This window comes from Capricornis sumatraensis, chromosome 2 (assembly GCF_032405125.1).
Source record: "Capricornis sumatraensis isolate serow.1 chromosome 2, serow.2, whole genome shotgun sequence".
In the NCBI taxonomy this organism is placed as follows: domain Eukaryota; kingdom Metazoa; phylum Chordata; class Mammalia; order Artiodactyla; family Bovidae; genus Capricornis; species Capricornis sumatraensis.
The window spans coordinates 110,952,599-110,976,594 of NC_091070.1; the positions used below are offsets into that span (position 1 = coordinate 110,952,599).

The 23,996-nt window shown below is 41.7% G+C and overlaps 1 protein-coding gene across 2 annotated transcripts in view; it reads left to right on the forward strand.

Moving 5' to 3' along the window:
• Positions 1–22,731, forward strand: part of COPA (COPI coat complex subunit alpha) — a 45,485-nt gene extending 22,754 nt beyond the window's left edge. Inside the window, exons 11-33 of one of the 2 annotated variants that reach the window (XM_068965413.1) lie at positions 3,514–3,664; positions 4,597–4,663; positions 5,613–5,688; positions 7,600–7,682; positions 8,776–8,915; positions 9,621–9,706; positions 9,822–9,960; positions 12,678–12,840; positions 12,942–13,088; positions 13,825–14,014; positions 14,137–14,232; positions 15,372–15,460; positions 15,624–15,747; positions 16,635–16,724; positions 16,891–17,000; positions 17,811–17,888; positions 18,049–18,117; positions 18,619–18,755; positions 18,984–19,170; positions 19,260–19,370; positions 19,910–20,071; positions 21,247–21,441; positions 21,698–22,731. In XM_068965413.1, the coding sequence (XP_068821514.1) occupies positions 3,514–3,664; positions 4,597–4,663; positions 5,613–5,688; positions 7,600–7,682; positions 8,776–8,915; positions 9,621–9,706; positions 9,822–9,960; positions 12,678–12,840; positions 12,942–13,088; positions 13,825–14,014; positions 14,137–14,232; positions 15,372–15,460; positions 15,624–15,747; positions 16,635–16,724; positions 16,891–17,000; positions 17,811–17,888; positions 18,049–18,117; positions 18,619–18,755; positions 18,984–19,170; positions 19,260–19,370; positions 19,910–20,071; positions 21,247–21,441; positions 21,698–21,757 (2,750 nt within the window). In that variant the 3' untranslated portion in view covers positions 21,758–22,731. The remainder of the gene's footprint in view (positions 1–3,513; positions 3,665–4,596; positions 4,664–5,612; positions 5,689–7,599; positions 7,683–8,775; positions 8,916–9,620; positions 9,707–9,821; positions 9,961–12,677; positions 12,841–12,941; positions 13,089–13,824; positions 14,015–14,136; positions 14,233–15,371; positions 15,461–15,623; positions 15,748–16,634; positions 16,725–16,890; positions 17,001–17,810; positions 17,889–18,048; positions 18,118–18,618; positions 18,756–18,983; positions 19,171–19,259; positions 19,371–19,909; positions 20,072–21,246; positions 21,442–21,697) is intronic. The other variant, XM_068965414.1, reaches the window with a different exon arrangement.
• Positions 22,732–23,996: the final 1,265 nt, after the last annotated feature.

Here is a 23,996-nt window from a genome sequence, read left to right on the forward strand (position 1 = left end):
TAGAATATAGTGTCCTTTACTATTATTGTCTTGTCACTTTCTCCCTCTATGTCAGTTTCTCCCTTTATTTCTATTAATGTTTGTTTTATATATTTAGGTTTTCCTGTGTTGTGTGCTTAAATGTTTGCAAATATTATATCCTCTTGTTGGATTGACCCCTTTATCATTATGTAATGCCCTTTGTCTTTTGATATGATCTTTGTTTTGAAATCTATTTTGTCTAATATGAGAAATGTCCCAATTTTCTTTTCTTTTACATTTCCATTCCTTCACTTTCAGTCTGTGTGTGTCTTTAAATCTGAAGTGAATCTCTTGTAGGCAGCATATAGATCTCGTTTTTTTTTTATCCATTCAGCCACCCTAAGTCTTTTGGTTGACACATTTAGTCCATTTACATTTAAAATAATTAGCAATAAGTATGTGCTTATTGGAGGAGGGCATAGCAGTCCACTCTAGTACTCTTGCCTGGAGAATGTCATGGACAGAGGAGGAGACTGGAGAGCTATAGGCCATAGGATCGCAAAGGGTCAGACACGACTGAAGTGACTTAGCACAGCGCAGCATGGCATGTGCTTATTGACATTATGTTCATTTTTTTCTGGTTTTTGTAGTTCTTCCCTGTTTCTGTCTTGTTCTCTTGGTTTCTTCCCTTGCAGTTTGATGGATTCCTTTAGTGTTAGTATGTGTGGATTTGTTTCTCTTTATTTTTTGTCTGTCCATTGTTTGTTGTTACCATAAGGTTCATATATATTGAACTATATATATATATATGTCTATTTTAAGCTGATAGTCACTTAAGTTCAAAGAGATTCCAAAAGCGCTCCATTTTTAACACACACCTCATTTGTTTTTGATGTCATGTTTTTGTTTTGTGTATCCCTTAACTATTTTTTTTTTAATTTTTATTTATTTATTGTTTTGTTGGGACTTAGTTGCCGCACACAGGATCTTTCATTGCAGTGTGCAGGCTTCTTTCTACTTGTGATATTCAGGTTCAGTAGTTGTGGCTTGGGAGCTTAGATCTCACACCCTGCATTGTGGCATCTTAGCTCTCCAACCAGGGATTGAACCCACATCCCCTGCAGTGGAAGGCAGATTCTTAACCAGTGGACCACACAGGGAAGTCCCTCCCTTAACTATTTATTATAGTTGATTGTACTACACCTGACCCTTTAACAGTGTGGCGTTTAGGGGCACTGACCATCTGTGCAATCTAAAACGTGTGTATAAGTTTACAGTTGAATCTCTGGATGTGTGGTTCCATATTTGAAGATTCAACCAACCATGGATTATGTAGTATTATCATACATATTTAGTGCAAAAGAACTGCATATAAGTGAGCCAGTGCAGTTAAAACCCACATTGTTTAAGGGTCAGCTGTTCTCCCTGTCTTTAACCTTCATATTAGCTTTTTAAGTGGTTGATCCACTGCTTTTACTATGTGTTTGCTTTTACTAGTGAGATTTTTCCCTTCATTCATTTATTTTTTTAAATTTTATTATATTTTATTATTACATTTTATTTTTTGTTTTTTCATTCATTTTTCTTATTTCTAGTTGTGGCCTTTTCTGCTTAAAGGAGGCCTTAACATTTCTTGTAAGGCTGCTTTAGCTGTGGTGAATTCTGTTAAGGTTTTGCTCGTCTGAGAAACTCTCCAATTCTGGATGATAGCTTTGCTGGATAAGTAGTACATCTTTTCCTTTCAGCACTTTAAATGTATCGTGCCATTCCTTTCTGGCCTGTAAAATCAGCTGATAGTCTTACAGGATTTTTCTTGTGTGTGATTGTTTTTCTCTTGCAGCCTTTGAGATTCTGTCTTTAACTCTTGCCATTTTAATTAAAATACATCGTGGTGAAGATCTCTTTGGGTTCATCTTATTTGGGAATCTCTGTACTTCCTGGCCCTTGATATCTATTTCCGCAGGTTAGGGAAGTTTTCAGTCATTATTATTCAAATAAATGTTCCGTTCCTTTCTCTCCTTTGGGAATCCTATAATGCGAAAGTTAGTATGTTCGGTGTTGTCCCAGGAGTCCCTTGAGTCTCCTCACTTAAAAAAATCTTTTTTGCTGTTCCGATTGGTTGATTTCCACTATTCTGTCTTACAGATTGCATATCTGTTCTTCTGTTTCATCTAATTTGTTGATTCCCTGTAGCGTAATTTTTCAGTTATTGTAGTCTTCACTTTTGATTGGTTTTCTTATATTTTCTAAGTCTTTGTGGAGTTATCACTGAGTTCTTCCATTCTTCTCTCAAGTTTGGTGGGCGTTATTATGATTGCTTCTTTGAACTCTTTATCAGGTAAATTACTTACCTCTTTCATTAGGGTTTTTTTCTGGGGTTTGTTTTGTTTGGAACATCTTTTCTTTTCATTTTGAATGACTTTTGGCATTTGTTTCTATGGATTTAGGCAAAACAGCTACCTTTCCTGGTCTTAAAGAGTGGCCTTGTGTGAGAGCATCTCCTGTGTAGAACGCACCTGGCGGCTTTGGCAGGCTGGCTGGAGCTGGAGTGCACGTGGGCAGGCGTAGTCCCTGGGGAGTGTGGGCCGGTAGCCGTCTTGCTGGGGTGGCTGGGGCTGGAAATGGGCCTGGGGCAGTCCCTGGGGAGCGCTGTGCCTGAGGCCATGGAACTTTTATTTGTAGTGAAGGGAAGTAGACCCATAAAACAATGAATATGTGAAACATTGTGTGGTGAAAACTGCTTTAAAGGGGAGTTAAGCAAAAGTAGGTGGGAGAGAGAGGGGAGAGTGTGGGACTGCTGCTTCGGAAAAGTGAAGGGGGATGACAGATGCACTGACAATAGGAACAGCAGATACAGAGACCATGATGTGAGAGATGCTTAACATGTTGAGGAGCATCGGAGTGGCCAGTAATGCAGAATGGACTTTGCCTTGTAGGCCACTAGAATTTAAGATTTTATCCTGAATGAATGGAAAGCCATTGGAAGGTATTGGGTAGGGAAGTGACATGATCTGGTTTATGTGTGGAGTGCACACTTGGAGGACAAAGATTGAAAGTTTTTCTGAAGAATGGATAATGCTGGTAGAGAAAAGTGAAACGTTTTTAAAAAACAGAATGAGGAAGTCTTTTTAAACTAATATCCATTTGTTCAGTACATACCTTTTATGTTCATTATATGATAGTGACTAGGGAATGATGGAAGTTATTGTAATTTATGCTTTCAGGGAGCTCAGTATATAGTGGGGGTGATATACCTAAACAATTACAGTGCAAGATAAGTGCTATGGTGGAGGTTTGTACAGGCTGTTAGGAGAACACAAAGGAGGACTTGTCTAATGTGCCAGTATGATAGAGTGAGTATTCGGAAAGGATTTACAGGTGTTCACTTGAATAAAAATTCCAAGAATTGTGGGAATTCAGACAAGGATTGCATTTAAATGTCTTAACTTTGTTTGTAGCGTACATACACAGTCATTATCTTCATGTATCTGCTGTTTCCAGTTTTCTTTCTTACCTGCAGCTAATTCTTTCCTCCCTTTCCCTGTGGCCCAGGCCATGATGGTGGCATGATTGTATTTAAACTGGAACGAGAACGGCCAGCCTATGCTGTTCATGGCAATATGCTCCATTATGTCAAGGACCGATTCTTACGTCAGTTGGATTTCAACAGCTCCAAAGATGTGGCTGTGATGCAGTTGCGGAGGTAAATTAGACTTAATTCTTCCCTCCAAATTGTCTCATCTGTTACCATGATACAGTACCTACAAACTGGATGCTTGTTCTTTTAACAACATTTTGGATCTCATCTCCTGTCACAGATAGAATCCCCAGGGGCATGTTGGGCAAGGTCCTGAGACAAATGGGAGCACCCCTGTTAAGAATGTTAGAGATCCTGAGGAAAGGAAATCATACAGCCAGTTTGGCAGGTGTCTTGAAAACTGGAGAAAGTTTCCTGGTTGAGAGTAGCCCAGCTTGGTGACAGACCTGTTTGCCTTTATTTGGCATTTCTTTTCTATAACTCCTTCTTTGCTTTTTGGCAAAATGCACACAACTCTAAACCAGAATATATGTCTCTGGAAACTCTTAACTCTGAAGATATGATAACCTCTGGGGTGCCTGGGAAAAGGAGCTATCCTCTTGGAAAGCCAGCTGTATTAGCATGCTGAAACATTCATGGTAGCAAGCTTTGGCATAAGGGTTTGATACCCTCCAGCATTACTACAATAAAAAGATGGGTTTATGTTAATATTCCAAGGGACAGGAGAAACTAGCCCAGAGCAAATCACATCATGTTACTCTGTGGTGTCCACTGCAATTATGTGTAGGAATTTGTACCCAGGAAGAACCAGTCCCACTCACTACAGTGAGTGCTCAACATACCTTCTGTTGAATAAGTAGACTTGTACTAGGTGAGCTTTTTAAAAACACTTCACTCAAAGCTGCAAGAGGGGAGTCCCTAAGTCTTAAAGGAAGGAAGAAATGGATGCATTCATTAATTTTTTATTCTTGATTATAAAAGTGATAAGTATATGTGTAAAGATTAGATAAGAAGGAAGTATAGGAGTAATGCCTTTTTTCCTGTTTTCATTATATCTCTTTCCTAAATTTCTTTTTTCTTGGTATACATATCTCTAGTGGTTCCAAGTTTCCAGTGTTCAGTATGTCGTACAATCCAGCAGAAAATGCAGTCCTACTCTGTACAGTAAGTAAACCTCCTAGCATTTCCTCGTTTCCCATAGGTCTGTTTCTCATGCCCTTAGAGGATCTCTGATGGCTTCGTAGAATCTATTTAATGGTCATTTTGAGAGCGCTGAAATAGTAAACAAAGGCTCAAACCAGGTAGACTTCAGTTCTCATGTTCAGGGTTTGTGTACTTACATCTGTCATAAGGTTGACAACTTCTAAACTTAATGGAGCATGCAGTTGAATCACCCAAATCACCAAAAGTAATTTGAAAGTATGTTTGGGGCTATATCCTATGCAAAGGAGATGCTTATCTTGATCTCTCTATTTGGGTGAAAATAGTAGAGCGGATTTTGAGACGCATTCCTTTCACTATTGTTATCTTGGGGCCTCATTTCTTGCCATACAATTTTTTTTAAAAAGAAACAACATTCTAATTTTAGTGCCCTGGTTGCCAAATCAGAAGAATGAAAACTTCTTTTTCCCAATAGGACTTCTAGTTTCTGATCCCAGTCCTTTTTCAATATGTAACTGTCCCATATTTTCCTCCTGGCAATTTTCTTTAATGTCTTTTTTTTCCCTTCAAACAGACTTTAAGTTGATGAGTTTACTCAGGTGGGCCATTGGAATATTGGTCTCTTAATCTGTTAATTTGTGGAATAGAGAGCAGTCCTTGCTTTCATTCAGAAACTGTCTGTGTCTTTGGAAGATAAAAGGAAAAGTTGCGAAGAGTTGGACATGACTTAGCGACTCCAACAACAGCAACAAAACTTATGTGAATGCTGAGTTCTCTGGCAATGCGCGCTATAATTTTTAGCTGTAGAAGCATCCAAATGTCCTCTGAGTGAAGGGTGTGAAGAGTATAGTTTCAGATTGCTGCCTGTGTAATGATACTGTTTTCTGTGTCAGAGTAAACTGGTATCCTGGGGACTCCTACTAACAATTTAATTTCTCCCATTCCTTTACAGAGAGCCAGCAATTTAGAAAATAGTACCTATGACTTGTACACCATCCCCAAGGATGCTGACTCCCAGAATCCTGATGGTAGGCATCTCTTTGTGTGCCCAGCTCTGCTCCTAGCTCTCCTCACCCACATCGTCTCTTCTCTTCAAGTTTTTCATTCCATCCCCAGGCCATGGCCACATCACTCATGCCTGTTGGCAGGTGCTGCTGCCAATTGCATCGGAGGCGACCACGGTGTGAAATATTCATGTTCCTCCTCCATTTCATTACTCCAGCTAGATATATATATTTTATAATTTGGTTATTAGACACTCTCCATTTTCTCTTTCAGCACAGCATGTTATCCTAGTTTATTGTCAGCTGATATGACTTTCACCCTGGTAGTTTCATTTATTTAAAAATGTGGTTCCAATCTTGCAATGTCTCATCCTGGGACTAGGGATTTATGCCCTCCCATCCATATCCAGATCCGATTTGCTTCCTTTTGCATGTCAAAACGATGAGGCTGTTAACAGCCCCACACCCCACCAGGGATCCCAGGATCCAGCTGAGACCCTGCCTGCCTCTTCCATCACCACCATCCCTTGTTAATGTCCTTACCATTAGCACTTGCTGACAAAACATTCTCAGAACAGATTTGAGTCTCACTATGCTTCCTTTAGTGTACTTCCTCTGGTGGATTTGTAGGTCAGAGGCTTGCGCCCCAGGTCCCTACTCTTAACAGCATACTTCCATGATATTCCGGACCCTATCAACAAAGTCTGAGAGATATTTTGCTAGTTCTGCCCTATTGTGGGTGCTCCTCTGTCATTATTGCTGCTAATATGATCACTGTTCTGTAAGTGTGGTCATGGTGGGAAGAGAGAAAACCTATATGTCTTTGGTATCCATAAATGAAAATTCTCCCTTATACATTAATCAGTTGAGCCATTTCTGACCAATTTTTATTTGGTCCCTGCTTATCCATCCCCTTGCTTCCTTTCCCCATCTGTTTACAGTTAATAGAGTCTAAAATATTTTTGCTTTCTCTTATAACCACTTTTATTTTCTCCTTTCCATTTTATGAGGGAGATGATAATTATTAAAGGAATAAAGATACAGTCCAATGATAGGGAGCATAGAGGAAGAGAAAGAGCAAAAACTTGAATAATGTGGTTCTCCAGCCCCTGGAAAATGGGGCTTTTGGTTGTGATAATAATTAATTTTGTTAAAATTGCCTGAGACCTCTGGTTGTCAAGGGGTGGCCTGGCAAGGCTGGCCAGTGTGTATTGTCCAGTGTCCTGCTGATACTGATAGATAGAGTATTTAGTGCATCCTTCTGTGTATTGCCTTTGAAGTTTCCCAGGGGGTGGAGTGCCTATTTAGAATTCTAATTAGTCAGTGAAATACTTGGAAACTGAGAAGCATTCTGTAACTTTCTTCCTGGTATTAAGAATGATTGATTGACATTAATGGAGCAACAACTTGGTGCAAAATTCTGCCCAGCATAGAGCTGCCTGGATTTAGTTAGGAACTCTGTGCCCCACCCTGCTCTACTAGGAGGTCTGTATTTGCATGTTAAAAGCAGCAGAGCAGCTGGGTCCTGGAGAGAGAGCTGTATCTCTCCTCTAGCTTGTTGAGACAGGAGGTCCAAGATACTCACAGGCTGCTTGCTTTGTGCCACAGCTTGGCCAGAGAGGCCCTGCTCGTTAGCTTGATGGAGTGTGCTGTCTCCCAAGATGGGTGGTCCTTCTCTGCCAGTATATGGTGTTGGCTCAAATCACTTGGCCTAGAGAAAAGAGGCTTGGCAGGGGTAGAGGTTGGAGTTTGGAGGGGACTGGTGGGGAAAAGTCCCTGACAATAGCCTCAGGTTATGGCTGAATTAGTTAGGAAGCAGCTGAACTGGCAAAGCCAACATGGCAGCCAGCAAGACTGGCAGCTTCATGGCACCTGACTGTGTCACCTGCCAGTGGCTTACCACATGCTCCTGCCCTTTGGTTTTGTTCTTCTTAGCTCCTGAAGGGAAACGATCCTCAGGCCTGACAGCTGTTTGGGTTGCTCGAAATCGGTTTGCTGTCCTAGATCGGATGCATTCGGTGAGTTAAGACTAAAAAGGGAAATTAATTTGGGAAGTGTAGTGGCAGTGACCTCTGTATTGCAAAATAAATGCATGATTTTTCTCTTATTCTCCCTTGGGTAGCTGTTTTCCTTGTGTATTAGCTTCTTTCTCCTAAAAAAGTGAAAGTGTTAGTCCCTCAGTTGTGTCCCCACAGACACAACAAAGTGTTAGTCCCCATTGTGACCCCACGGATTACAGCCGGCCAGGCATCTCTGTCCATGGGATTCTCCAGGCAAGAAGAAGTAGGAGTAGGTAACCTTTCCCTTCTCCAGGGGATCTTCCTGACCCAGGGATTGAAGCCAGGTCTTCTGTACTGCAGGCAGATTCTTTACCATCTGAGCCACCAGGGAAGCCCTCTTTCTCCTTAGTTCTACCCCATACCCCTTGGGGATAAAAGGCCTTAAAAGTGATTTGATTGGGTGGAGGACCACTGTGGCTCTGGGCTTAAGAACCAAGCAAAGCTCACTCCTGATTACACAGGGGCCAAAAAAACATCAAATTTGAAATAGATGAGCTGGGAAGTCCCTGGCGGTCCAGTGGTTAGGACTTAGTGCTTTTACTGCTGGGGCCAGAGTTCAGTCCCTGGTCAGAGAACTAAGATCCTGCAAGCCATGCAGCTTGGGCCTGACCCCCACCCCTCCCCCTGCCCCCCGCCCCCAATAGGCGAGCTGGATAAGGAGTAGATCCTCTGCCTTATCCTACTACATCCACTGGTATTTAAAATGTAAGGGATTCTAAAAATGTCAAGCAAAGCTCTCTCAAGAAAATATTTAACAAAAATTTAAGCCCCAGAAGTGCTCCGTTCTCTCTCTGGTTGATTAAGGAATTCAGATTTTAGTTAGACTTCATAGGATATTTCAATTGAAGAAAGAAAAAAGGCTATTAAGACCCTATCAAGAGGATCTTAGCTAGAGTGGTCTACATATAGTGGTGATTGACCTGTACAGCCAGAAAAAAAAAAAAAAAAACAAATGGTTTATCAAAGCTGAGGAATAATTGCTAAGGGACATTGTCACCTGTCATCATCTTATATGTATTCCTCTTAACCCTACCTTTTATATTCATTTCAGCTTCTGATCAAGAATCTAAAGAATGAGATCACCAAAAAGGTACAGGTGCCTAACTGCGATGAGATTTTTTATGCTGGCACGGGCAACCTCCTGCTTCGAGATGCAGAATCCATCACGCTCTTTGATGTACAGCAGAAGCGGTAACATGTCAGATATCCCTAAGCAGACAGGTTTATAGTGGGGGAGAATGGAAATCTTTAGTGGGAGCTTTTTTCCCCAAGTAAGTTTGACTTGTGGCTTGGCCAGTTTTTGTGCTATAATTCCAAGGCTCTTTCTCATCACTTTTTTCCCTCTGTGATCACCCTCCATCCTGTACACACACACACATGCGTTACAAAGGGCTTGCTAATTTGTTTTCAGAGCATTTATCTGAACAAAGATAGCTCTTGGAACTTAGAATAATAGGATCACAGGAATGAATGGCATAGTTCCTATACTTAAAGGAGCTTATGGTGCAGTGGTGAAAATAGACATACACAAGTTCCGAATAACATGGAAATGAGGGTCATGGAGTTGAGGAAGGTGGAAGTGAACAGTATAAGCCAAAATACTTGTCACCGAACTGTAATACAAAAATGCTTATTTAGTATTAAGAAATTAGGGGGAGAATGGATACATATGTATCTACGGCTGAGTCCCTTTGCTATTCACTTAAAACTGCCACAACACTGTTAATCAGCTATACGCCAGTACAAAATGTTTTCCGTGTTAAAAAATTAATTAAATGCTAAAAAAAAAAAAGAAGAAATTAGGATTTACATTAATTTGGAGATGAAAAGGAGGAAAGTCATAACCTGGAACAGGGGAATCAGGCCCACTCATATTTGCCCTTCTCTCTATCCCAGGACTCTGGCATCTGTGAAGATTTCCAAGGTGAAGTACGTTATCTGGTCAGCAGACATGTCCCATGTAGCACTACTGGCCAAACATGGTAAGTCTTCATTATATCCACCCTGATTTAGAGACCAGCCCCTCCCTCCCCATCCCTGCCAGTCTGCTTCACTCACCCTGTCCAGCAGAGCACTCATGTCCTATGCCTCTTACAGCCATTGTGATCTGTAACCGCAAACTGGAGGCTCTATGTAACATTCATGAGAACATTCGTGTCAAGAGTGGGGCCTGGGATGAGAGTGGGGTATTTATCTATACCACAAGCAACCACATCAAATATGCTGTCACCACTGGGTAAGTTAATTATCTGAAAATACAGAATGGGAGAAAGTGGCTTCTTAAAATCACTATCCTGTCTCAAGAGACATACTGAAGTCCTCTTTGAACTGTCTTTATGGAAAAGCATTGTTTGGCATATATGTGCTGGAGGCATCAGAGCATTCTTTTTTCAGCTCTTTTAAAATTGTGTGAAATATGACACAAATATAGAAAATTATACATATTATAAATATATGAAATAGCAAACAGTTATATAATGAACATCTGTGTAACTGCCACCCAAGTTAAGAAATAGAACGTTTCCCTTTGCCATGTGGTCCCTATTGATCACAACCCTCTCTCTTCACCACACAAAGAAAACGTTATTCTGACTTTTATGATAATTTCTTCCTTGGTTTTCTTTGCAATTTTACCACCATTATTTTTTCAATAAAATAATGATTTAATTTTGCCTGCTTTTGAACTTCATATTAATTAAATCATGCTGAATATATTATTTCATATTTTGCTTGTTTTGCTCAATATACTGTTTGTAAGATTCATCCATGTTATAGCTCTAATTTACTTGTTTTCATTGTTGTATAATACTGTTATATGAATATAGCACAGTTTATCAGTTCTATGCTAGACCGCTAGTTGGGCGATTTCTAGGTTGTGGCTGTTAGGAACAGTGTTCTTTTAAACATTCTTATATGTACTCTGGTTCCTATGCACATACATTGCTCTAGGGCATTTCCCTCGAGCAGAATTGCTGGGTCATAGAACATGCTTATCTTCACGTTTGCTCACTAATGTGAAAGAGTGGTTTTAGCAATTTGCACGTCCCGCCCAGCATTGTATAAAAGTTTCCTTGCTTGTCACCCTGGCCGGCACTTGCCTTTGTCAGACTCATTTTTGACTGGCAGATATGTGATGTATTTTGTAATTTTACGTTGCTATTATCTGATTTCCAAGGAGATTGGACAACTTTTTTTATTTAGCCATCCATCAGTATTTCCTTTCCTATGAATTTTGTTCATGGCTTTTATCCTTCATTTAAATAAGTTATCCTTGTTCTTTTATTATAGGAGTTCTTTATTTGACTATCGATCCTTTGTGATGGCAGTGTATTGCAAATACTAATATCACCTCCCATTCTGTTGCATATTATTTGATTCTTTTGAGATCCTTTAATGAACAGATGTTCTTAATGTAGTAGAGTTTATGCATCTTATCATTTATGGATATCAAGTTTTGTGTCCTAGTTAAGAAATCTTTATTGGCTCCAAGATCATAAAAACATTCTTTTACCTCTTCCTATGACAACTTTATAGTTTTGCCTTTTGCATCTAGGTCTATAATCTACCTGAAGTTGATTTTTGTATATAGTGTAAGGTGTAGTGGGCTCAGCTTTACTTTTTCATAAGGACACTCAGTTTTGTACCAACATCATATATTGAAAAATACCAACTTTTCCCCATAGTTCTGCAGAGCCATCTTTGTGATATATGAATCACATTTACAGAAATACAAAGATGTGTTTTCTTGTGGTCTTTTGTCTATCTGTGATCGAATTCTCCACTGTCTTGAGTGTTATCGTTTTGTAAGTCTTTACATCTGGTAAAAGAAAGTGAAAGTGTTAGTCTCTCAGTTGTGTCTGACTGTCTCAGGGGACTATAGCCTCCAGGCTCCTCTGTCCATGGAATTCTCCAGGCAAGAATATTGGAGTGGGTTGCCATAGTAGGTCTACAAATCTTTTCCACTTTATTTTTAGTTTATTAGGCTATTTTCAAATAATTTGAACTTCTCTATTGTATTTTTGTTTTCTATTTCTTAATTTCTACTATTGGCTTTATTTTTTTCCTTCCAAGTATATTCTTTGTTTTAACTTTTAAAAGAACAATAAAATTTTTGAGATGGATACTTATTAATTTTTAGTCTTTATCCTAATATTAAACATATAGAGCTCATTAATTTTTGAGTATTCTTCTAATATGTGAGTACTTAACATTATAAATTATCCTTCAAGTATTGTGTTAGCTATAGTCACAAGTTTTCATTTGTAAACTTTTAATTTTCGTTTAGTTTAAAACATCACATGCTTTGCGTCATTTCTTTGTATGTCAGGAGTCTTCACATGTACCTGTCTTCTGCTCTCACTCACAGCTTATAAGGAAGGATTGACCTGTTCATGGTGGTCTAGTGGTGCTCCCTGGTGGCTCAGTGGTAAACGAATCTGCCTGCAGTGCAGGAGACCCGGGTTCAGTCCCTGGGTCCGGAAGATCCCCTGGAGGAGGGCATGCCAACCCAATCCAGTACTCTTCTAGAGAATCCCATGGACAGAGGAGCCCGACAGGCTATAGTCCCTAGCGTCAGAGAGTCAGACACAACTGAAGTGACTAAGCAGTCGCAGCAGTGGTCTAGTGATTCTATATCAGAACTTAAGATTCTTAACTTTCAGGTCTGGTTCTGATAGCTGTGTCTCTTAGATTGTAGAATATTAGCTTATAAAGAGAAATCATACCATCTGCCCCATCTTTTCTCACTTCACACAAGAGAATAAAATAAGTAAGTCTGGCATTTAGTTCTGCTCTTTTTTGATTCACTTCACATCTATACCATTGTTCAAATGGCACTTGAGAAAGGGATAATGAGAAGATAAAAGACTAGGTCCTAGACTTGTCTTACTTCCATATAGGCTGGATTTACCCACGCATTTGCTGAAAATTGTGCTCTTTAACTCTTATTCTTAGGGACTATGGGATCATCCGAACTCTGGATTTACCTATCTACGTCACGCGGGTGAAGGGCAACAATGTATATTGCCTGGACAGGGAGTGTCGTCCTCGGGTGCTCACCATTGATCCCACTGAGTTCAAGTTCAAACTGGCCCTGATCAACAGAAAATATGACGAGGTATGAAATGAGGAAGCATATTAGGAGTATTGGGAGGGGCAGTGCTCCTTTTTTCCTATAAATGATCTCTCTTTCCTGCCTACCCCACCCCAAATGTCTAGGTGCTACACATGGTGAGGAATGCAAAACTCGTAGGCCAGTCTATCATTGCTTATCTTCAGAAGAAGGGATATCCTGAAGTGGCGCTGCATTTCGTCAAGGATGAGAAAACTCGCTTCAGTCTGGCACTGGAGTGTGGAAACACTGAGGTGAGAGAAATAGTTATAAGCCCCGTATTGTGGTAGAGGAGGCGAAGGGGTTCCCGTGGCCTTGGGAAGACATTATTCTGGGCTTGCTTCTTCAGCCAGTGTAATGAATTTTAGGATTTTTTAAGTTATTGAGCCATCTTCCTGTTGCTTATTTGCCCATTTTTGCTTCTGCCACAGCATTTCTACTGTTATTGTCATTCTGAGTTACTCTGAATTCAGTAACTTTTACAACAGAAGCATGATAGCATAGAATTGGAAAAATCTCATTGTTTCCTTGACATTGATTTGCTGATTGGCTGCTTGGATGAAGGAACACTTACTAAAGGTTGAGGTCTAGAGTCTGTGAACATTATTTTTAAATGGATGGAAATAGTTCTGAACTTCCTTCTTCCATTACTTCTTCTGAGGAGCCACATTGTTCGTCAGACCTGGCAGATAGGAAATAAGATAGCTAAGCAAGAATTGACTGTATGGAATCAGCAACTGCTAAAAGATAATTTTGTTGTAAATTTCTGAGGAGGAGGATGATGTGATGTGATACTTCGATCCATGGATCCTAAGGGATCCTATTTATTGATTGAATTTTCAGTAGAATTACTGAAAGCAAAGCTAGGCGGAATGAAGTATAAAGAGTTGCTTGGGAGATTTATTTAGAGATGGACATTTTGACTGCAGACCCTGGTTTTCAGTCATAATAACCTCCAACTTGTTACCTCTAATCCTGGGGATTCTTTAGATTGCTCTGGAAGCAGCCAAAGCACTGGATGACAAGAACTGCTGGGAAAAGCTGGGAGAGGTGGCCTTACTACAGGGGAACCACCAGATCGTGGAAATGTGCTACCAGCGTACCAAAAACTTTGACAAACTTTCCTTCTTGTACCTTATCACTGGCAACCTAGAGAAACTTCGCAAGATGATGAAGATTGGTGAGACCCCAGAAACTAAGGATAGGAAGAGGGGTCCTTGTGGGGAGGAAGATGGCAAATAGAGGCAAGAGAGAACTTGAGAGAGAAGACCTAACTTAGTGCCTCTTACTGTCTTGGTGCAGCTGAGATCCGAAAGGACATGAGTGGCCATTATCAGAATGCTCTCTACCTGGGAGATGTGTCCGAGCGAGTGCGGATCCTGAAGAACTGTGGACAGAGTAAGTATCCAGAACTCACATGGGGTGGGGGCGGCCTTAGGAAGTACTTCCTTTATGGCAAGTTATTCATGTATAGTGGTGAGGAGATTTCCTTCATTGCACATTTTTCAGAAGAGACCGCATGCTCCTACCATGCTCAGAAGACTTCCTTCAAAGCCAGATGGAGGGACAGCCAGAAAATATAGTTTTTCTAGACACTGGTAGGAAAATAGCTAATATCATGGAGAAAGTGGATTTTAAAAGATCCTGGAGCAGATACTATAGTAAATGTAGTTGGTTGAATGCCGTTAGAGTTTTTATTATTTACTTCCAAGTCTGGGGGTTTTACTCATATTTATTTTATATTTAAGGGATATTTTTTGAGAACCCACTGTATACACCAGGCATTACACTAGCACTTGAGATACCCTAGGGAATAAGAAAGGTGAAAGATGTGGTTTGGACCAAGGTGCTACCTGTGGACCGCTGAGCAATGGTCAGATTTGGCATACATTTTAAAGGTTGAACCAACATAATTTGTTGAAGGGGACTGATGTGAGATGTGAAAGAGAAGAGAAAGGAGGGAGTTCAAGGTTCTTGTTAACACTGATAGATCTTAAGGATAAGCAACTGTTTTAGTTATTTATTGCTGTATAGCTGGTTACCCAAAACAGTAGTTTAAAACAATAAACATTGATTATCTCAGTTTGCAGTGCCTCTGGCTCACTAGCTTTCATTAGGCTGCAATCAAGGTGTTGGCCAAGACTGCAGACTCCCCAAGCTCAAGTGGAGGAGGATCCACTCCCACGTTCACTGTGTGGCTGTGGGCGAGCCTTGGGTCCTCACTAGCTATTTGCTGGGAGACGTCAGTTTTCTGCTATATAGGCTTTTCCACAGGGCGGTTCACAGTATGGCAGCTGGTTTCCCTTAGAGCAGGTGGGGGCACCTCAGATTAAGCCATATCTTTGTATCCTAATTTCAGAAATGACATCCCATCATTTCTCCCACGTGCTGGTCATTAGAAGTGAGTCAGTAAGTCCAGCCCACACTTAAGGGAAGCGGATTATGCCAGGACTTGAATACCGGGAGGCTGACATCAGGACGCTGATGGGAGTACACTTGGAAATGCATGTTTACCACACAGTCTGTTTTCTTCACAGAGTCACTGGCCTATCTCACAGCTGCTACCCATGGCTTAGACGAAGAAGCTGAGAGCCTGAAGGAGACATTTGACCCAGAGAAGGAGACAGTGAGTCTTTATGTAAAGTGTCTCTGATTACAGGATTAACTCTGATATCTTTGGACTATTTAAACTTACAAATGTCACTCCCACTGAGATCTAAGAAAGCTCCATGACCTCCCCTACAATGTTCCTGAGAGCTGTTTGCTTTTAACCTTCTTCTGCCTTCCAGATCCCAGACATTGACCCTAATGCCAAGTTGCTTCAGCCACCTGCACCTATCATGCCATTGGATACCAACTGGCCCTTATTGACTGTGTCCAAAGGGTTCTTTGAGGGCTCCATTGCCAGCAAGGGTAAATGTCCACTTCTTCCATAACATTTTTGTTGTGTGCTTGTTTTGTGAGAAACTGTTCTAGAGAGTACCCTTAGCCATAATGTCCTTTCTCTCTGTTCTTTTTCCTGTGTGATGCCCATGGAGCACTGAGATGCCAATCAGTGTTATTGTACAGCCTTTTAAACACTAAATAAAAGCATGCTGAGATCATGAAAATTCAGAAAATAGGAGGGAAAGAGCTCTCTTAGTTCATGCTTCTAACAACCACTGTTAACTTTTGGTGTATTTTCTTAGGTTTTACCATATATGTAGTCATACTCTCCTTTCTGTGTTTTATCATTCATGACATACAATCTTGAGATACAAACCTCAGCTCCCTCAGTTCTGTCATGTGAGTATACCCACTGCCACTCTTATCTTTACCCTGTTTGCTTGGAAAAGTCTACTGATACGTTTCTTCCGAGTTTCTTGGCAACTAAGAACCTACCTAAATAGACCTTGGGTATTTTGTGCCTAGCGCTGCTCTTTCCTCCATATCCTCTCCTCTAACCTTTGTCCTCACGCCCTGTTTACACAGTAGTGGTGCTAACTTAGCAAAGATCTCAGCAAGAAATGCCAAGAATTGGTACCAAAGGCTTGTTAGTAAAAAGACTGTTTAAGAGGAAGTTTTTGGTAGCAGGAAGGTCAGTTGTTTTCATCTCTCTTCTATTCCTTCATTCTGTGAAACCTATGCTAACCTGCATGTTAGCATGACATAGATACCACAAAAACAAATAATAAACAAAAACAGTAAGTAGACAAAGCATTGACACCTGCTTCTGTAGGGATACATCTTGCCTGCAGAGGAGGCCGGATCTCAGAGTTAACCGACTGTAACCAGCTCGTTTCTGTCCCTTTGCGCTGTAGGGAAGGGAGGCGCGCTGGCTGCTGACATCGACATTGACACTGTTGGTACTGAGGGCTGGGGAGAGGATGCCGAGCTGCAGCTGGATGAAGGTAAGATGCTCATCTCGGGCTGTTCTGGGCAGATCGGCTCCTTGGAGTGGGACTGGGCTGTGGGCAATTCTGCAGGGTCCTGGACAATGGGATCCCAACATTTTCTTGCCTTTGGCTAAAATTGTCATGTTGCAAATCTTATTTTGTGCCTGGATTTTCCTTACAGATGGGTTTGTGGAGGCTACAGAAGGTTTGGGGGATGATGCTCTTGGCAAGGGACAAGAAGAAGGAGGTGGCTGGGACGTGGAAGAAGATCTGGAGCTTCCTCCTGAGCTGGTAGGTGGAATTCTCACCCTTGTATGGTTCTCTCCATTTCCCCCTGTGGAGGCCAATAGCCTTGTCACCCCCTGACCCCTGTCCTAAGGACCCCAAAAGGGAGGACATCTAGATCCTCCTAACCTGCTCTTTATCTCCCACTTGAAAGATAGAAGAACATAACTAGGGTTGTGCAATGGCAGCTTATGAAAAGGCAGCAAGCTTTTTTGTGTGAATTGGAGCTTTTGGTATACAGCTTTTGTTACAGCTACTGAAATTTCTACTATTTTGAGAATCATCTTCCACAACCACCACCCCTCACCAGCAGAGGCTGGGAATAAGATAGAGTTTTGTTTAGATTTATCAGGACAGATTGATGCTTTTGAAGCATCAATTGAAGAATTGATGCTTTTGAACTGTGGTGTTGGAGAAGACTCTCGAGAGTCCCTTGGACTGCAAGGAGATCCAACCAGTCCATTCTAAAGGAAATCAGTCCTAAATATTCATTGGAAGGACTGATGCTGAAGCTGAAACTCCAGTACTTTGGCCACCTGATGCGAAGAGCAGCCTCATTGGAAAAGACCCTGATGCTGGGAAAGATTGAAGGTGGGAGGAGAAGGGGACAACAGAGGATAAGGTGGTTGGATGGCATCGCCGACTCATTGGGCATGAGTTTGAGTAGACAGGGAGTTGGTGATGGACAGGGAGGCCTGGCATGCTGCAGTCCATGGGGTTGCAAAGAGTCGGATGCTACTGTGCGACCGAACTGAACTGATCAGGACAAATTGCTTGAATGACTTAAAAAATGACTCATTTCTCTTTTTCCCCTAGGATATACCCTCTGGGGCAGCTGGTGGAGCTGAGGATGGGTTCTTTGTGCCCCCAACCAAGGGAACCAGCCCAACTCAGGTAAGCAGAGAAATATAGCCCTGTAGGGATAAATGTTTCTAAGGTGGCTGTACTTGATTACATGTGTAAAGAATATTGACACTCTTCTGTTACAGAGTAGGATTGTTGGGAAGAGAAAGAGCAAAATTTCACTTGTCTTGGGTTTTCTGTTCCTTGTTAGATCTGGTGTAATAACTCTCAGCTTCCAGTTGATCACATCCTGGCCGGCTCTTTTGAAACAGCCATGCGAGTGAGTCTTAAAGTTACCTTGGCTTTCACTGAATGTGCCTGGGGTCCCAGGGGGATGGCTGACTCATCTTAACCAGATAACAAGGGCAGAGGTGTATATGTATCACCTCTTATCTGCTTTCAGTATGGCTTAGTAATCTCTTAAAGTGGATTCTTCCAGCCATTTTCCACTGGTTTATAGCCTGCTTTCTGGCTCACATCAATGAAGTCAGCACCCCTTCACCCCTTCATGAACAGGTGTGTGTTTTGAACACTAAGCCATGTGCTGTGGTAGCAATAACAGTACCAACAGCTGCAGCAACCACTAATATTTAATGCTGACTGTTTGCCAGTCACTATCATGAATGCTTTATGGGTATTATTAAATGAAGTAGATCCTATAATTTAATATAATTTATTGATGAAGAACCAAGTAGAGAGAACTTAAATACCTTGCCCAAGGTCAACTAGTTTTTAAGTAGCAGAGCTCAGATCCCTATGTTTCCTTTCTCTTGTATTCCAGCTCCTTCATGACCAAGTAGGGGTAACCCAGTTTGGCCCCTACAAGCAACTGTTCCTGCAGACCTATGCTCGAGGCCGTACCACCTATCAGGCTCTGCCCTGCCTGCCCTCCATGTATGGCTATCCTAATCGCAATTGGTAAGGCCCCTTGCTTCTCTCTGTTCCAGCTTGTGGTAGATATTTCAGATGGTAGCCTCAGGGAATATCAGCATTGTCCCAAAGCTGATGTTTCCTAATAGGAAAAGATCTTTGGCTTGCCACTTTTCCCTGGCTTTTTTCACTGTAGGCTGTTGTGATCATGTTTCCAGAAGTTAGGTTGAAGTGGGCTCCTAATCATCCTGTCTTCTTTCTGCTTTTCTCTTTCAGGAAGGATGCAGGGCTGAAGAATGGTGTACCAGCTGTGGGCCTGAAGCTTAATGACCTCATCCAGCGGTTGCAGCTGTGCTACCAGCTCACCACAGTTGGCAAGTTTGAGGAGGCTGTGGAAAAATTCCGTTCCATTTTACTCAGTGTGCCACTTCTTGTTGTGGACAATAAACAAGAGATTGCAGAGGTAAGAGCAGTCTAGCTGCTTGTCATAGTGCTCGGCACCCCCCTGGTCTTGCATCTGTACCGTGACCTTCTTTTGTCCCCTCTCTCCAGGCTCAGCAGCTTATCACCATTTGCCGTGAGTACATTGTGGGTTTGTCCATGGAGATAGAAAGGAAGAAACTGCCCAAAGAAACTCTAGAACAGCAGAAGCGCATCTGTGAGGTAAGCCCTCTGAGCAGTACAGAGGCATCGTCCCTTTTACCCTCTGAATGAATGAATAGTAAGTCACTTCAGTCGTGTCTGACTCTTTGCAACCCTCTGGGCTGTAGCCCGCCAGGCTCCTCTGTCCATGGGATTCTCCAGGCAAGAATACTGGAGTGGGTTGCCATTTCCGTCTCTAGGGGATCTTCCCCACCCAGGGATCGAACCCGGGTCTCTTACCTCTCCTGCCCTGGCAGGTGGGCTCTTTACTGCTAGTGCCACTTGGGAAGCCTCTATGGAGTTTGAATTCTTTAGGTCTCAATATGGGGAGTGAGAGAAATTTGCGCCTGTTTCTGTGACAGTAGTATGTATTTCTCCACCCTTCTTCCTCATCCCATAAGTTCTCTATAACTAGGAGGCAGAAGCATTCTCTGTTTTATAGCCAGTCCGGTGTTTATTTGGTGGTTTTGTTGTGTTTTTAATGCATGTGCAACAACTTATAAATGACCTATCCTAGCTTTAGCATCAGCCTGACATGTGGTCCTCCTTCTGTCCACCAGATGGCAGCCTATTTCACCCACTCAAACCTGCAGCCAGTGCACATGATCCTGGTGTTGCGTACAGCCCTCAACCTCTTCTTCAAGATCAAGAACTTTAAGACTGCTGCCACCTTTGCTCGGCGCCTGTTGGAACTTGGACCCAAGCCGGAGGTGGCTCAACAGGTATATGGGAACTCCTTCAGTGAGCATAGGAGAACTGGATCTCCTCTTACATGGAGGGGGTCAAAGACCAAGGTTCTTGTCTCAGAAACAAAGTGCTGTATTACAGCATTCAACAAAAGAGGCAACAAGATGCCATCCTCTGTTTACATACAGAGGATGAGGACCTCTGTATGGCATGCTGCTGCTAAGTCGCTTCAGTCATTTCCAACTCTGTGCAACCCCATAGACGGCAGCCCACCAGGCTCCCCTGTCCCTGGGATTCTCCAGGCAAGAACATTGGGGTGGGTTGCCATTTCCTTCTCCAATGCGTGAAAGTGAAAAGTGAAAGTGAAGTCGCTCAGCCATGTCCGACTCTTAGCGACCCCATGGACTGCAGCCTACCAGGCTTCTCCATCCATGTCATTTTCCAGGCAAGAGTACTGGAGCGGGGTGCCATTGCCTTCTCTGTGTATGGCATGAGGACCCCCTTTTATTCCTGGAAACTAAACAAATACCTTACTCAGACATGGCTCCACTGTGAAAGTGTGACCTGTGACATCAGATAGCTCCTCTATAGCTGAAAGTCAGCCCCGAACTGTCCTTAAGTTCTAGGTTTCTCCTTATCAACACTAGTTACCTCTATGTATATACATGTCCCATTACTTGTGCTTTCTGAAAGCTTTTTTATTTGGGCAGTGAAAGCCAGTTTTAACCCTTTCATGGCCAACCCTGAGAATTCTCAGACTTAGTGGAGAAGTATGGGTCTAGTTAGCCTTCCCCTGTAGCTCAGCTGGTAAAAGAATCCACCTGCAATGCGGGAGACCTGGGTTCAATCGTTGGGTTGGGAAGATCCCCTGGAGAAGGGAAAGGCTACCCACTCCAGTATTCTGGCCTGGAGAATTCCATGAACTGTATAGTCCATGGGGTCGCAAAAGTTGGACACGACTGAGCAACTTTTACTTCACTATGGGTCTAGTTCCATAGGGCCACTTTGGGATAGAAAAGGAAAAACCCTAATACAATAGGAATGGCAATTATTATTCCTTCATATGACCTGTGCAGAGAACTTACTCTGTATTCAGTCAGTACAATTGCTTCTTACATCAAAGAAACTACTAACCATGGTGTTGAGGTCATTTGAGTTGTGGTGTGCAGTTTTCAGTCCTTTTAAACAAAACATTCCTTCCTTCCCTTAGACCCGCAAAATCCTGTCTGCCTGTGAGAAAAACCCTACGGATGCCTATCAGCTCAATTATGACATGCACAACCCTTTCGACATCTGTGCTGCATCTTATCGGCCCATCTACCGTGGAAAGCCAGTGGAGAAATGTCCGCTCAGTGGGGCCTGCTATTCCCCTGAGTTTAAGGGTCAGATCTGCAAGGTCACTACAGTAAGTACTGTCCTTGAGAAATGAATCTAGAATATTGAGGGAAGGGGAAAGAAGGCATATTGGTCCTTTTGTCCCCTGTATTCCCGCCTCACACCTTAAGGTAATGACATTGGAGAAAGGTAGAACTTCTCCCCACCACTCCTTACGAATCAGTAACTATAACAAAGCACTCTCCTGTCCTCACTAGGAGGGCAGGGAGTAGACCCTCTAGGCTTCTCACCCTCAAAAACCCCTAATTTTTTTTCTTCTTCCACAGGTGACAGAGATTGGCAAAGATGTGATCGGTTTGAGGATCAGCCCTCTGCAGTTTCGCTGAGGCCCCTTTCTGTGTATAGGGTCAAACACCATGTTTCCCACATCTTCCTTAACTACTCTTCATGTTGGTGTTTAGTTCTCCCTGCCCTAAAATCTAATGTCCTTTTCTCTTCTTGTATGGCTAATCAAGTCTAAACCTGACTTTTTTTTTTGCCTCTGAGAACCTCTCATCTTCTCAAGGTGACTTATAGTTGTGGTCACACTTAGCCTTGCCTTCCCAGCGTAGATCTTTCAAAGAACATTTGTGATGAACATTTAAATAGTAAATTCCTTCAATATTTATCCTTTCCCTTTCCACCCCATGTGTACCTTTTGTTAGAAAGGAATGAGATGTAATAAATAAGATAACATCTTTTACTCAGTCATAGCAAGCTCTTAGCCATCCCCATTTTCCTTGGACATTTAAACTCCTAAGCAGATAGAGCCTCTCTGTGCCCAGAAACTTAAAGTCTGAGAAGAAAGTGTTTGTTTTCCCAGAAATGCATATCACTTTTTGTTGATTTATTCTTTCCAAACATTGTTCTTGTATTTGTTTCTCACACAAAATAGATTTTTTTATGAGAGTTTTGTGGCTTGTCATTTGTTTTCTGGACACACTCACATTCCTCCTTACTTCATGTAGCTGCCCCATCCAACCAGATATCTTTCCTTCAATAATTATTTTTAATTACAAAGGTAGTAAATACCCATTGATTTTTTTGTTTTTAAAGTAAACTGCTGTGAGAATGGGAGAAAGCAAGTAGTTCCCTATTCCATTGTTGACTGCAACCTTCCGTCTATTGCTAATTAGTAATACACTGTATATAGTACAACATATTTTGTTTGTCATGTAGTAAGATTAATTTGGTAGAGTGATATAGTGTACCTTTGATTAAAATATATACTGTCATTTCAAATTCATGTTTTCAATAAACAGTACATTTAGTTCACAAATCAATAAATTTAGAAAGCTATTCAGTAATGTCTTCCTCCTCTGCTTTCCCTCAGCCACCCAGTTCCTATCACCTTCCCCAAAACAGGTAACTGCCGTTGTTAGCTTCCTTAAATCCTGCCAGAGGTATTTTTTAAAATGTATATACAAGCAGATGTCAATTGTTCTTCCCTATCCCCCTGTTGTATCTAAATGGAAGCATACCACTTAAGGATTTTAAGTTGCCTTTTTATTGATGGATATACTTATTGATTGATATTTGACTGTTATAAACAGTGGTGCAATGAACATCTTGAACATACATTGTACAGGTGGGGAAAGTGAGCCTGGAGGATAAACTCCTAGAGTTGTGTGATTCCTACATCAAAGAGGGCAGGCCTGTGTATCTTTTTAGCTTTAAAAGATGCTTTCTTGCTACTTCCTTGGTGGTCCAGTGGTTAAGACTGTACTTCCACTCTATGAGGCACAGGTTCAATCCCTAGTTGGGGAACTAAGATCTCACATTAAAAAAAATTTTTTTTAAAGATGCTTTCTTAAACATAGTATCCCCAAAATAAGTCTGCCTTCTCAAAAAATTTGCATACTAGTTTTATAATAGTTTCTCAAGTTATAAACATTCTTACTGTAACCTAGGCAAGTTGATCATTTCGGTAAGTTTTTTTTTAAGTTTAAAACTTAAATTATAAAATTAGTTTTGCATATCAACATAATGAACTAAGGGATATGAAAAAAGTGGACAATCCTCATGAAGCTTACATAATCTTAGTTCAGCTTAGTCGTGTCTAACTCTTTGCCACCCCATGGACTGCAGCACGCCAGGCCTCCCTGTCCATCACCAACTGGGAAACAATTGATAAATGTGAAATAATTGAATACCAGACAAGAATTTGAAGCTGGTTAATGAACAGTAGAGAACCAAAAATGTCCTTAATCAAGACAGTAATACAAAGAAAAAGCTGTAAAATACCCTTGCGGCAGTGTTCTGATTGCTTTGCCAACAAAGGTCCGTCTAGTCAAGGCTATGTTTTTCCAGTGGTCATGTATGGATGTGAGAGTTAGACTGTGAAGAAAGCTGAGAGCTGAAGAATTGATGCTTTTGAACTGTGGTGTTGGAGAAGACTCTTGAGAGTCCCTTGGACTGCAAGGAGATCCAACTAGTCCATCCTAAAGGAAATCAGCCCTGGGATTTCTTTGGAAGGACTGATGCTGAAGCTGAAACTCCAGTACTTTGGCCACCTCATGCGAAGAGTTGACTCATTGGAAAAGACTCTGATGCTGGCAGGGATTGGGGGCAGGAGGAGGAGAGGAC